Here is a 15,838-nt window from a genome sequence, read left to right on the forward strand (position 1 = left end):
TTGAGCACTGAAGATTTAATCTGGCTTTTTTAAGATTGTTTTTTGACGTCAAAGTATTAAAGTAAACATTCTGACCATCATGATTCACAAATGGTGTTTAATCTTCAGGCCAATAATGTTAGTTTCTTTAGATCATAAAACATTTCAACCACAGTTGAAATAACACAGAGTCACCTTCCAGATAAAGGTGTATTTATGCTATAATATACAAACCCACATATTTACATTGTTCACATATTTAGATTATATTTTACAGTATTGTGAATTAACTTTATATATTATCTGAAACGAGTCTTTTTATCTGGTCCTCTTACACAATGCTACTTCTCAAGTATGTTTTGAATTTTCGACTAGAACGCAAGACAGAAATACAGATTTTGTGTTTGTGGTATGTTATCAATTAGCAGCACCAGTGATGATTTAGATGTTGCATTAATAAAAAAGAGGTCATCACTTATGAAATCAATTATTCTGGGTTTCATATTAATCATTATTTGACAACTTAGCAGAAGTCTGTTTTTAATTCAACATTAAACACTTCTTCTGTTCATCACTTGCAAAAGAGTGACATTAAAATGATTTAAATGCTGTAAAACAACAAAACCCATAAAAGCAGGGCAAGAACTACTCATAAGCGCTGTATCTGTGTGTGTGCATACACATTTCACGCTTCTTGTTGATGTCAGAACGGTTACAATAAAGTGAAAGAGGTCAGGATGGTGTTCACGATGCAGAAGTAATGCATTTATTTAGTTAGCCTGCTTTCACTGCGGTTGTGTTCACTGAGCAAACACACACACACACACACACACTCACCGAGGAATTTTTTTTAAGTGACCAGCTGACATTCACAAAGTGTTTTTTTCCGGTTTATGGTATTCAAACATTAGTCAGAATCCGTGAGGGAATAGGAGCAGGCCTTCTGACAGCAAGAGCTAAACATTCACCAGATGCAGCTAAACCCAATGACTTCATGTACAACAGCATGTCGAGGAAATATAATAGTGGCGTTTCTTCATGTCTCCAGTGTGCGCGGCGTAATCCTGCTTAATGCAGAGCAGAGCTGGTAGCCATATGTGGAGCGGCACTGCGATCTGCATCAGAACAACACTGTAACACGTTCACGGAGGACAGACGTGCAGTGCGTCCCATTCACTGCTGTGAGAAACTGGACAAACACTGCAGGGAAAAATCCTCTAGTGTTTATTTTTGCTCACTCGCTCGCAACGCAACAAATGATCATCAGACCCTGCAGCGACACCCGAGAGAATGACGTAAAATAACAAACACTACCATAATCAGCATCATATCCATCAAGGCTCGTCAATACAGCTAAAAAATACATAGATGTTTTTTAAGATTTTTGATAATATTCAATGTATTGTGCTGGAACATAGGATAAAAAATTTTTTTGTGTGCTATAAATTTTCTGCTCTAGTGATGATTTAGATGTGCCATATAACAAAAACAAAAGAGGTCAACATTCATGAAATCAATAATTTTGGGTTTCATATTAGTTATTAATTCTACCAACCAAATTAAGTCAACTTTAACAGTGTTAAAACTAACTTATATTAAAAAGTCAGCTATTTCAGTACAAAAACTGGAACATGAGGATGAAAATACTCTGAAATAACTCAAAATTGAGTTGGGTTTTCAACCACGCTAATTTCAGTCAAGTGGATTCAGAATGATGAATGTGACTTTCCTAGTCATAAGTGCATGTTTTCAACATTGTTCATGGAAAACGAATCAAACGAGTTTTGAATCAACTCCATTAAAACTGATTCACTCAAATGAACCAAACTAACAGATTTTCTTACAAACCACAAAACAAGAGAAGACAGATGATGAAACACATGGTTTTTAAAACAATTAAAGGCCTAATCAAAAGCGCATATGGCTTGGTGGAGAGGTCCGTACCTCAGTGCCCGTCGTTGTTGCTCCTGGCGAGTCCACTTTGCGTTTTTTCCGAGGGCCGATGGCGGCGAGTGCCGTCAGGTTGGCGTCTCGTTGTCTCATTTGGGCGAGTTCCTGCTGCTGCATCTGAAAACAGAAATTAATAAACACATTACACACCGTCATGCAGAACATACTGTATGAAAAACTGTATCCAATCATGATGAAAATATCAGAGAAATGGATGAGATCTGGACAGGAATTGTGCATAATTGTCCTGTCAAGAAAATAGGAAGCAGCTGGAGAACACTCACAGAAAGTGACATCATAGTCTGTAAAGTGTTAAAACATCATGCCGTAAAGACTGCTGGGTAGTAAAGAATCAGTGTGAGCTGCACAAAAACGTCACACAGATCATGAGCACCGCTTTAAACCATATAATGACACGTGACATCCTACTGTCTCATGAACCTACAGACACACAAGAAAGTCCATTAAAGACCCCACGGCTACATCAAAATCAAGTCAATCAACTTGCCATCCGTTTGATTAATAACCCCAGGCAGCTATTTCTAGAAAAGAGAAATAAACTAAATCTCCAAAACTAGTTACTAAGCTTGTGTTTCTATAATCAAACAAAAATCAACAATAAAAGATTGTGTCATAAATTGTCCTTCTTGAGCTGAAATCACTCTAACGAAACTTAGTTTAGTTCAGTTAATGTGCATTCTGGAGTCGTAGAGATCATGTGATACTTGAAGTTGATTGGCTCTTTTAATTTACAGACAGGGCTTTCTGTCCTACAACTGGGGCACGTTCAAGCTCAAACCGGTGCACAACGTTTTGCTACGGTTTCCGGGTCGAACGACATGTTTCCTGGAAACGGTGTGCAGCAGGGTTTGAGATACGTTTTCTCTTGTTTGGTGGGTGTGTCGAAAAGGTCCAAGTGAAGTCACTGCAGCTCGGTATATGCAATAATTGAAGATATTAGAAGACAAGTTTGTTGTAAGAGTTTTATAGTAATATAGCATATCAACATGATGATGATGAATTTGTAAGTAAATTAAATTAACATCAAAATAAATTCACAAGAGCAAGTATATTGTTTACATGTTTATTTACATTAAAGCAAAATAACTGAAATATTAAGAGCACAATTATAGATCTGGAACTTCTTTAAGTCTGTCTAAATATCATGTAGTAATTGCAATGTCTTCTGATCCATATCCTTTCCTCGGGAAGGTGTGCTAGACACTGATTAATGTAACATAAAAATACTTACATATTTATATATTTTGCTATTGTATTGTGGAGTGACACTTTCATAAACTTTTTCCTTATTAATAAGGAAATTCTAAATATAGAATTGAAATGTTGCATAATATGCTCTATTACACATAATAATAGCAGGCACAGTGAGCAAATATTCTTTAATGTCAAAGTAAAACATTCATGATTCACAGTGGAGATTCCGCCATATTACAGATTCAGCTTCCTGATAAAGGTGTTTTTATATGATAATTAATCCCCTGAACAAATATATAATTCCTTTTTAGCAAATTTTTTGAGTGAATTTAGAGTGAATTAACTTTATATATTGTCTGAAAGTCTTTTTTATCTGGTCATCTTACACAATACTGCTTCTCAAGTATGTTTAGAAGTTTTTTGTTTTTTTTTAAGATTTTTTTTTTTAAATTCTGTTTGTTTTGCATTTTGTCAGTCAGCTGCACCAGGGAATTAGACTATTATTCCATTCCAAAGCAAGCAACTGTTTCAGCTGCGGCATGATGTCACAGGAAGTGACATCATCATCTGCAAATCACCAAAATCAAATCAGCACATCTATTAGTGTCTTCTACATCAAAATCCTTTAAAATGTAGTTAGTGTTTAGAGACATTTAGGTGTGAATGTAAATGTGTGTGTGTGTGTGTGTGTGTGTCGGCTCACACGCTCTGATGTGATTTTTCACTTTGTGAAGTGTAAGAGGGCTCAGTGGCGCCTCAGGTAATGTCACGGTTTCCTGCAGGGCAGCCTCGCTCACAGACCCTTTCTGAGGACGTGTTTGAGCCCGAGGCCTCACACACACACGTACAGAGACATACACAGACACATATGGCCTCACACATACACACACACACACGGCCGTCACAGTCTGTCTGCAGTGAGGGAGTGAACCGCCCTGTGCCCGCTGGTGTTAGAGAGAGACTGTGTGTGTGTGTGTTACTAAACTGAATGAGGGCAATCAATGCAATCTTTCATGCAGTCAGTTCTCTCTGTGTGTGTGTGTGTGTGTGTGTGTGAGAGTGTAAGATCAGAGAGAACTGTGATGTTGCCCTCAGAATGGCGTGTTATAAAGATTGCTTTGGTTTTCAACAGCCAGTGCAAATTGTGTCTGTAGACAGTGAGTCTGTGGTGTCAGATGCCTATCACAACAGAGGAAAGGAAAGCATAGTGCACACGTCTGTGGTGAGGTTATGAAGACATGTCCATCTTCACCTGCAGCAACACCCTGAAAAACTACCTTCGGGCATCAATTTAGTGGAAGAATTTCTTCTGAAACCATAAAACAGACACTTGAGATAATCAGGGTCTTCTTTTCAGAAGAAACATCTCTGTTTGCTCTCCATTCAGTCATATTGTTGTCTAGAAGATGCATTTGGAGGGACAGGTGACCCATAAATGAATCATAAATGTCATAAATGCCATAGTATGACTTTCTTTCCTCTATGAAACAGAAAATGGGATGATCTGATTCCTTTCTATACAATGACAGTGGAAGCAGACCAGAGGCTGATGAGCTCCTTACAAGTTAATAACGTGCCATAATATATCATTTTCAAAATAATTTTCAAAAATTCCTCATGCCAAGCAATCATATAATAACAAAAATAAATATTATTATTAATGAATAATAATTAAATATATATTTCTGTTATTATAGAAAAATAATAATATATATATAAATAATTTATTTTATTAAATTACAAAAATTAATTACCAATTAAGAAAAATCACTATAGTAATAATACTATAGTATTATACAATAATACAATAATAATTGTACATATAGTAATAATACATTGTTTTAATACTTATTTTATTAGGTTACAAAAATTAAACCAATAAAGATTATTATAGTAATACTATTGTACTGTCAAATTAAATAATCAAGTTTTTAATAAAACATTATAACAATAGTTATTATGGTAATATTTAAATATTTTTTATTAAACTATAAGAATTAAACCAATAAAGAAATAGATCTATAGTAATAATATTATTGTACTGTTAATAATTATAATATAAGAGAATAATATTTATAATTACTAAATGTTTTTTATTTATTTAATTGAATTATGAAACAAACCAATAAAGAAATATTACTACAGTTAAAATACCACTGGACTATAAAACAAATAATAGTTTTAAATAATAATAATAATAATAACTAGTGCTGGGCAACGATTAATTGCATCCAAAATAAAAGTTTTTGTGTACATAATATGTGTGTGTATACTGTGTGTTTATATATTAAATATATTTATATATAATATAAATATATACATGTAAATATTTTCAAAATATATACTGTATGTGTGTGTCTTTATATATACATAATAAATATACACAATACGCACATATATTATATAAACAAAAACTTTTATTTTGGATGCGATTAATAGTTGCCCAGCACTAATAATAATAATAATAATAATAATAGTTATTATTATTTAAATGTTATTTTTGTTTTATTAAATGACAAAAACAAGAAATAACAAACCAATAGAAATATCACTATAGTAATAATACTGTTGTACTATAAAATTAAAACAGAACATTTAATAATAACAATAATTATTAATGGTATGGACTAAATAATGCTTTTTTGTTCTCACCATTCACCAATCACATGTTTGGACCAACATTAGGATGCTCATTTTTAACCTCTACATCCTTCCAGTCCTCTGCAGGCCTGGTATCACCGCACATATCAGCACATCCAGCAGACGCAGACCGCTGACCCCTGAGATAATCCTATTCCAGCCCACGATGCCCCACTCAAGGACCGGAGCCGGCATGTCTGCGCAGCAGTTGGCACCAGACTCGGCGCCCGCTTCTCGCCTGCAGCAACTGCCGGAGTCTCAGATTTATGGCGTTCTGATAAATGCGGGTCCCAGCGTGCCATCTGTGGTGCCAGCTCTCAGAGCGGCCGCCATTACAGACGAATCACCCACGTGCACCAGAGAGAACGAGGGGGGAAGGAAATTATAGCTCAACTATGTGTAGAGTTAGTTAAGCGCCGCGCTCATTACAGGGGACAAATTTAGAGAAATATTCATATGAATTATTTTGGCTAACTGTTAATATATTCTCAGTGCTGCTTCAAAAATAAATGTTTAATAGTTGGCTGATTGTGGAAATGGTAATTGCTCTCAGCGTTAAGTAAAACTTACAGAAGTTTTGCATGTCGTAATTACGCTCATCATATAAGAATAATGAAGCGGTGACGCTGACACAGAATTCACTGCTCTCGGTGCAAAAAAGAGATGCTTTCTTAAAACCTCAAGTTACTTATTTCATCTTGCGTAACCTTTCAACAAAGAACATCAGCATCAGAAACGATACGATAACCTTTAGCAGCCATTTACACACAAATCACACCATCCTGTGGATGATCAATATCTTTATGTTTGGTTCTTTCAGACCTGAGTACTCTGTGATTGTTTACAAAGGTCAACACGAGGGCAACATTAATGCCATCACATGTAAAAGAACACAGCAAACTGAAAATATGTACAATTCAATGTCTGAATATTGATCGGAGCATACAGTATCTATCTATCTATCTATCTATCTATCTATCTATCTATCTATCCATCCATCTATCCAAACATCTATCTATAAATATGTACTATAACAGAACTGAATATCTATATATATCTGAATGTCTATCTATCCAAACATTCATCCATCTATCTATCTGTCTGTCTGTCTATCTATCAGACTTACTAGCCTTCCATCCCGAATCAAAGCCACACAGATCCACATCTCCAGCTCATGTGTGCATTTCACATAAAGTGCATGCGGGTGAAGATCTGAGCTCTGTTCGTCATGATGGCCAAACCTGCCGTATCTGTCAGCCCCACAGAACCTTCTGTTCTCCTTCCTCCCCCCACAGGCCACAGGCCCACGGCTCCGCACACACTCCTGCAGACAGATGTCTGTGCCGGAGCGGAACGAGAGGATCGGGCTGGTTTGGGGAGGGGGGGGGTCTTTCACTGGGCAACACTGAGGTTCAGTAACACCGGAGTCTGGAACATAAAGGACCAGCAGGGGGCAAAATCTGCCCTCTCGCCCTCTTGCCCCAGGACACTGAGCAGTGCTCTGCTATTCTTTGGAGTGCCAAATTCTTCATAAATAAATAAAATCCACAAATATAGTAACAAATCCACAAATAATAACATCTTAAATTAATAATAAAAATAAAATAAAATAATCAATAATTAAAAAAACAATGTTTAATTTAAAAAGAAAAATAACAAAAAATAAATTTAATGAAAAAAAATAACCTATAGACAAAAAAAAAAATGTAATTAACACTTCTCTAATGTGCGGTATTTCTTAGGGAGACAAAATACTCAATGGGAAATTGTTAGACGGCACTTATATATCTATCTAAAAGTAGAGGAAAATATCCAGAAGTAGAGACAAATATATTTTGATGAATGATTATGAAGACAAACATATTTTTCATTAGAATAGCATGCACCTATGAATTGTTGATCCTAAGAAAAATGAACTAAGAATGGCCATCTTGATTTTATGCTGTCTTTAAGTATGAGCATTTCACATGACATATTTACCATATCAGATAATGGCAGTTTTTATAAATGAAACAAAAGTTTTTTTGTGTTTCAAAAGTCAGACGATGAACTTAAAGTAAATGTAATACTAAATAAAATTGAGTTTTTGAGAAAAAAAATATATTTTGCCAAATTCAGCTGCATTTATGCTGTTCTATTTCTTCAATGCAAAAATTGTAAGCAATTTTTTGAGCAGTAATTGAGCAGATCTGGGAAGAGCCAGCATGTTCATCATTAGTTCACAGTAATGTGTAAATCATTGATCTATGAGTGAACTGACCTCAGGGTCAAACAGGGCTCGACATGCTGACCTTCAGCAGACAGACCCTGAAGATCAAAACACATTCATACAGTAAAAGCACTGGGGTTTTAAAGCAGCTGAAGTTTGCTCTTTGTGGAGAGATTTCCAGAGACCTGCAGTTCAAGCCAAACCCCAATTACACAAACGCCCCAGGCGTCCCCAGGGGTCCGGCTCATTATGAGGTCACTTCCTGCTCTTAAAGCACCATTCATATTCAACAGAACCTCAGACATGTGTGCGCCGTTTGACCTTGGCTAATATCCATCTTTAATTATTGCTGCCGTTACTAACTTAACAGCAGTGAAAACAATGAGAGCGGTTGGCGTTGTTATATGGAAGGGAATTTCAGAATAACGCATTCAAGCAACATCGTTTGGCTCCTGCGAAAGGAGATCATTAAAAACCCGCTTATCTAAGTAGAAAATTTCCATTTCTGTGTCACCCGTGCTTGGGCAAGCAGTCTTTTCCCCTCTCAACCTCTTTTTCTTTCTTCCGTAAGTAGCGCGACGTCACTTTCTATTGATCAGCTGTAATTTGCATCGGTGGCAGATGAAGAGTAGTATGCGCGATGATTTATTCATTTTCGAATCAAACAGCAAAAGGATCTTCAGAGAAGGAGAGACTGCAGGCGTTGAAGAAGAGCCCTCTCGTTCTCTGGATCTCTGGTTTTCCCTCTCGGAGCCCCGGGGCCGATGGTGTGCAAGTCCTTCTAATTAACAAGGTGAATCATGCCGCCGCTCTCTAATTAGCCAACACGACAATCTAATGGAAACATGCGGACGGGGTTGGCACACTCTCTCAAAACTCTCTCTCTCTCTCGACCATTTTTCTTTCTCTCGCTCTGTTCTTCTTTCCCGCAACGCTCGAGGGAGAGGGGAAATGAGAGGCAGAGGCCGCATGCACCGTCTTGTTCCTCGAGCCGAGAGTGTAAAGGGTCAAAGGTCACAGCGCATCAGCACTGGAAGCGACCGGCATCGGAAGCACCAAAGACACCCACCACCACACAATGTTCACTAACCAGCTCGAGGCTACACTTAAACAACAGAAAAATGAAAATAAAATCTGGTGAATAAAAAAAAAAAAAAATTTTTATTACAAAAGACTGTAATAATAATTTTAGAAAAGCAACTTAACTTTAAACATATTATTCATGAAATATGAGCAGAAATAATTTCTAGGGAAATTTCTTTGTAAAATTATTAAATTGTCTTCTCAATGTTGAGTAAAAATCTAAATCAGGGTTTTATCAACAGAATTTCACTGGTGTCAAAAATTGACTTTTCATGTATGTATTATATTATATTTCATTATTATATTAGAATATTATATTGATTTCCATGTTTTTCTAATACTTGCAAATATAGTTTATTTTTACTATTATTTTAGAAAATCAAAATCATTTTAAACTTATTAATGAAGCAGCAGAGGGAATTTCTGTATAAATTGCTTGTAAAATCATTCTTACTACATGTAAATTGTTGCATCAATGTGACGGGCAGACGTATTATCAGTGTGAATCAAACATAAACCATTCTAACATAGAGTGGTGCATAAATGTGATTTATGATTTACACTGAAGTTCCTTTACTTGTTTGTCATGAATGGGGTTAGTTGCTGCATAAACACGGTTAGAAACAAATGATGACCGGAGGCCAGAAGCATCACAGTCTAGCTCCGATGTACAGAAAAGATATAACAAATGGTTTTTAATGTGCAGTTTAAAAAATAGATGAAGTTCACCAAAATTACAAATAATTTTTAAAGAAACTAATAGTTTCATTCAGCAAGGAAGAAGACATTTATAATGTTACAAAAGATTTCTATCTCAAATAAAGACTGCGAATCCTTTCAATTGAAAGACTTTCAATTCATCTGCGAATCCGGAAAAATAAAATACATCACAGTTTCCTCAAAAATATTCAGCAGCATGACTGATTTGAACATTGATAATAATCAGAAAAATAATTTCTTGAGCAGTAAATCAGCATATTGTAATAATTTCTGAAGGATCATGTGACACTGAAGACTGGAGGAATGATGCTGAAACTCCAGGAATAAATTACAGTTTAACATATATTCACATAGAAAACAGCTGTTTTAAATAGTAATAATATTTCACTGTTTTTACTGTATTTTCGATCAAATAAATGCGTGAGCAGAATAGAGATTCTTTCAAACACATTGCCAACCCCAAACTTTTGAACGATTCATAGCAATCCACTCACATAAAACTATACTTCATCTAAAACGGATAAAGTGGCTGAATATGAAAGACAGCTGTTTGTTAGTTATAGTGGCAGTAGGAGTTGGTGACAAGAGCAAACATGGCAGATCACTCTTTTATTAATCTCTAAATCTCAGCTGAATTGTCTATGTGGTCACTAGACAGAGAGGTCGCTGCCTTCAGTTAAACAGAGACGAATGGCTAGTCTGGTTTTCTAACACTGACCCTTTCATCTTTCTGTTCATTGTGTCCCATTCGCCTCTCTTTCTCTCTCGTTGTGTTTTTCTCTGTTACTCAGACCCATCAGTTCATCCCCAAAAGAGTAGCTCTTCATTCCTGATTCCCCTGCTACTAACATCCCAAGGAGATCCACGTACAAAGAGAAAGACCTCCTACAGGCGGCCACACACACACACACACACACACACACACACACACACACACTCGGGCCTTTCGCTGTTCAGATTCCTCGCCATCTCCCTCGCAGGCAAAAATCTCGCTTTGTGTTGTTCTTTCTCTCATTACGCCACTTTGTAATAATATTCACAAACACAAAGGTATTTTTAAAGCTTGCTTTTCTTCTCCGCTTCTTTTTCCCCCCATTCCTTCTTTCTTACATCTCAAATTTGACTTCAGGAATTTTAGGGATGAAACAAGCAACCACAAAGAGGAAAATAAAAACAGATCCAGGACAGACGTTTCAGCAGCTGAGAAACATCTTTTGTCTCGTAAAAAGGCTTTTGGAATATTCATTGAGATTAGAATCAAATGTTTCTCAAATGTTTCCACTAGAACGCAATGAAATTAAACAGAGAGCAAATGGGGCCAGATTCTTGCTTTCCTTGAAAAAAAAAGACCTCGGTGATCTCAAATGTGTCTCCTTTAAACATTCTCAGCAAGGTCTTAAACTGTGCTCAGATTTGCCAAGACATCAATATGAACTGAATATTTCTTATCAGATTTTCCCTCTGAACTTCTATATACTATTTTATAGCATTATTTATTTTAATTTTAGGAGAAACATCTGATTTTTTAAAAAAGACAAGTATCTGAAGATCAGACTTATTCTGAAACACTCTTGAGAACTCGAGAGCAAACTTTGAGCATCTTTGCATGGTTCACCCTCAAGTCTGATCTCTATTTATGTTTCAAGTATAACGATGAGCACTAGTAATACTGATGCTTAATTTAGCAAACATCAGTAACTAAAAACAGATTTGAAGTCATTTCAAATATACTTTCAAATTTCAAATAGTTTTTTACGTATCAGAACAATTCAAATTCCTTCTATAATGGAAACATCTCATCACATTCTGAGGTCTAAATCAATCCACACAAAGCTCCACTCACAGCGCGTCTTTCCTTCTGCAGAGTCACATTTTCCGAAGGATAGTTTGCTTTGCAGAAGGAACCAGAGTGTTTAGGCATTATGGGATGTTTGTGTCTGTGGTTCTTTTATGCATCTCCGTCTTATTGGATCGGGCTGTTACCCACAATGCTGTGGTGTAAGAACGCAACGCTAGCATTAAAACAGAGAAGTAGACGGAGGGGAAAAAGAATGGTAGAACGGAGGAATGAGAAAGAAACTGCAATCGCCTGAGGAGGGAAAATATTTGAGGAAAATTATTCGAACAAAAAGCCAAGAGATTCCCAACGGACACATCCAAGTTTCACGTGAAGGATCTCAGATTCACAAGGATGTGAAATACGAACATGAACGAGAGAAAGTAAGACGCATAGAGGGGAGAGAGGACAAACGAATGCAAATCAGGTCGGAATGAAGAAAATTCACTCACCCAACACAATTAACAATATATTAATGATGACCACATAGGTATATCGGACCATATTTTTTAAAAAATTGGTCTAATTGGACGTTAATGGAAACAGGTAATATAAGGCTACAGTTAACTCTTATTTCTGTGGCAGGCTACAACAGTACTGTCCATATCTTTTGTTATATATCAAAATATTTTGATATTGATTTCCCTGGAGGCCTCCTGCAGCCCCTTCTGCCCCATCTCTAATGGTCAGTTCTGAAAGTATCACAGAATCCCAATGTTTCACTCTTCAGTGACTCTGAACATTAAACAGACACACCACAAACTATCTAAACTTCACATTTAAGAATAGTTCAAAAGTTTGGGTTTGCTAAGTTTTTGTATGTTTTTGAAAGTCGTCTCCTCTGCTCACCAAGGCTGCATTTATTTGGTCAAAAATACAGTAACAATTTGAAATATTATTAGAATTTAAAATAACTGTTTCCTATGTAAATATATGTTAAAGCGTAATTTATTGCTTTGATCAAAGCTGAATTTTCAGTCTTCAGTGTCCTTCAGAAATCATATGCTCATCTAATATGCTCATTTGCTTCTCAAGAAACGTTTCTGATTACGATCAATGTTGAAAACAGTTGTGCTACAATTTATGTTTCAGGATTATTTCATGAATAGGAAGTAAACAGCATTTATTTGAAATTAATTTTTTTATAAATGTATTTACTGTCACTTTTGATCAATTTAATGCATCCTTTCTGAATAAAAGTAATCATTTATACACACGTATTATTTATGGAAATTCTATTTCATCTTCTTTTGTGTTCAAGCTGTTTGTGTGTAGATTTCAACAATAGCAGGGTAAGTAAATGATTACAGAATGTTAATTTTTAGATGATTTATCTATCGTTTTGGTCTAAAGATCTCTGATTGATCTCAGGCAGATTCACTTCTTCTGTGTTTGTCATCAGCAGCGGTACAAACTCATGCGTTTAGTGGCACCGGGAGCAAACGTTTACAGCCACCTCTGTTACTCTGTCTTTGTCTGTGACACGGCGGCCGGCGGGCGCGCAGGACCAGGGGCTGTTGTGGTAAAATGCACCGGTTTACCCAGGTGGTCAGCAGTGGTCACTCTGCGTCCTCTGCCCTGCCTCGCCTCTCCTCTCCTGTTGAGAGCAGGGCAGCGATGATGAATCTGTGGCCGCAGAGTGTCTGTGTGACCTGACACAGTGATGTATCTGCCAGGGCTTCTCTCCCTCGCTCTCTTTTATGTATTTGCGGCTTCTTTCACTTTATTTTGCCTTCTTCCTCTCTCTATTTGTCATGTGTCCCCTCGCAATCTCTCCGCTTTTCTCTGCAGATTCGTTGTATCTGCGGCCAGGCGCTGCTGATTAGGGCGGGCGGCCCTGTTCCTACATCCTGTCTCTTTTTTTTGGGCATTGATTTTCACCGAGGGCACTTTAAAAATATCCCATCTGACCTTTGGGCATCACTGAGGACTGTGGAAATAGGTTCCTGAACACACACGGTCGATGACATTATGGGGATTTGGATGCTTGTGAAGGGCTGAAAAAGACGAATGGTTAGAAAACCTGCACGTGCTTGTCGAGGCAGACAAACGGCATCTCCCAAAGTAAAGAAAAATCACACGTCGGATCGCGTCGATATCTCAATTGCATATTCTCAAAAAAACTCAGGAGAAACTTCTCCCCAGATTGGCTTTACTTTCAGAAAATAGCTCAGAAATGTCTCAAACTACGCTTGGATTTGCCAAAACGCCGAAGTCTGCAATTAGAAATCTCAACATGGACTCAAACATTTCTTGTTAAATGATCTGAGCTGCTCTCCAAATTCATTTTATAGCTCCCATAGCTATACAATGCTGGATATAATGTATATAATGTATTAAAATTTGCATTTTTTAAATAAAAATGGGGAAAACACCTCATTTTATTTGCTTTAGTGACACAAATGATGAATTGGGTCACAAATTGTATGGCTCTAGAGAAAATGTGATTGCTCTTTCGTTGCTCTGGAGATCTCATTGTGTTTCAGGTTAACTATGGACTTTAATGATATCAAGTTAATGTGCTTAAAAGAACAGATCATTGGTAGAATTTGATGAGGAATACTGGAGACCAAACTGAGATTTGAGACATCTTTGAGATCTCTTCTGAAATGCTAGAGGAGGCAAATGTGAGATTCCAGGAGCATTCTTAGGGGAAACATCTGAGAAGCAGGAGACTTCAGCAAACATCTCTATTTGCTCTCAATTTAATCTCATTACAATCTAGGAGAAAGATATAAGACATGTCAAGTCAAAAATGAGAATTGTGCCACCCACATCATTCCAAACGTGTAAATATCTTTTCTATGGAACACAAATGGAAAATATGAAAACATAAGTGAGTAAATTAGACTAATTTTAAAACTATATTACTATACTATTGTGCAAATCTCATCAGGAGTTGTGAAATCAAGTTCTTGGTATAAACACAACTACTAGTGACACGAGACAAGTGACAAGAGATGCAGAAAGAGTCTTTTCTTAACACACACACCACATAAGTGCAGTATACTGTCTGTGTGTGTGTGTGTGTGTCCTGGTGTGGTTATGAGTAATAAACCTCTCTCTCGCCGTTCTACCCGTCACAGAGAGTGAAAGCAGCGCAGATCAACCTCATTATCCTGATGAAAATTTGGGCAGATGTGCGAAACCTCTACGACAGACGCAAATAGCAGCTCTGTCGCCCACAGCCAATCAGGAGATGAAAACCAGAGGGAGAACCGCACTGAGAAACGACCACGGCCATTATGCCCAGAGAGAGAGAGAGACGGGAAAACGCCATTTCTGGTGCAACAGCAAATAAAAGTGAGATTTCAGCCTTTTTAAAATTCTGATTGGAAACAAGTTGAGAGTTTTTGACGACACAGACGGGACGAGCGTGTGTGTGTGTGAGCTGTAGTAGTCGTTCTGTGGGTTGGAAAGTTAATCTGGCTGTGTTGAGATGATGAGCTGCCTGCCACTTAACAGGGCGGAGATCCACTTTGATCACACGGCCTCGGGCGCAGCCTATTACAAATCACCTCATTTACATACAGCACAGGCTGATGGGAAGACTACAATCCACTCGAAAGGGTTACACCTCTCTAATGTGGAGCAGGAGAGAGAGAGGAAACAAGGGTGATACCTAAAGAAAAGATGGACAGATGACAGACGGGAGACCCAGAGAAGATACACAGGTGATAGTTAGTTACCAAACCTTTAGCACTGTGTATTAAAGTTATGCATTTATGCTGCAAACTGTTATTCCTCAAATCATCATCATCCCCAACTCCTCCTGTGTCAGTCAGTATCCGGCCTTCTGATTCGCTTTTGAATCAGACAAATTCAAAAATGTGTACATAAAATTACTGAACTTTAACAAATCTGCATACTTTTGTTGGTTCTGTTCTGTTTACCCTTGGTGGTTATCACTGCTCTCATCCATAGGGGTGGTGATGGCGCAGTGGATAAGACACATGCCTTTGGTGTGAGAGACCCGGGTTCAAATCCACTGTGAGACACTAATGTGTCCCTGAGCAAGACACTTAACCCCCTAGTTGCTCCAGAGGCGTGCGACCTCTGACATATATAGCAATTGTAAGTCGCTTTGGATAAAAGCGTCAGCTAAAATGAATAAATGTAAATGTAAAATCCATGCTAGGCTGCATGGATGCTCAGGGAGTTCTTGCCCAGAACAGAACCATACCGCCAATCCAAACTATATGCTA

At 37.2% G+C, this 15,838-nt stretch overlaps 1 protein-coding gene across 2 annotated transcripts in view; it reads right to left on the reverse strand.

Moving 5' to 3' along the window:
• Positions 1 to 15,838, reverse strand: part of LOC306843337 (transcription initiation factor TFIID subunit 4) — an 87,593-nt gene that overhangs the window by 25,570 nt on the left and 46,185 nt on the right. For both annotated transcript variants that reach the window (XM_079374754.1, XM_079374753.1), the window contains one exon: positions 1,924 to 2,046. In XM_079374754.1, coding sequence (XP_079230880.1) covers positions 1,924 to 2,046 — 123 coding nt within the window. The remainder of the gene's footprint in view (positions 1 to 1,923; positions 2,047 to 15,838) is intronic.

This window comes from Barbus barbus, assembly GCF_936440315.1.
Source record: "Barbus barbus genome assembly, chromosome: 23".
Classification (NCBI taxonomy): Eukaryota; Metazoa; Chordata; class Actinopteri; order Cypriniformes; family Cyprinidae; genus Barbus; species Barbus barbus.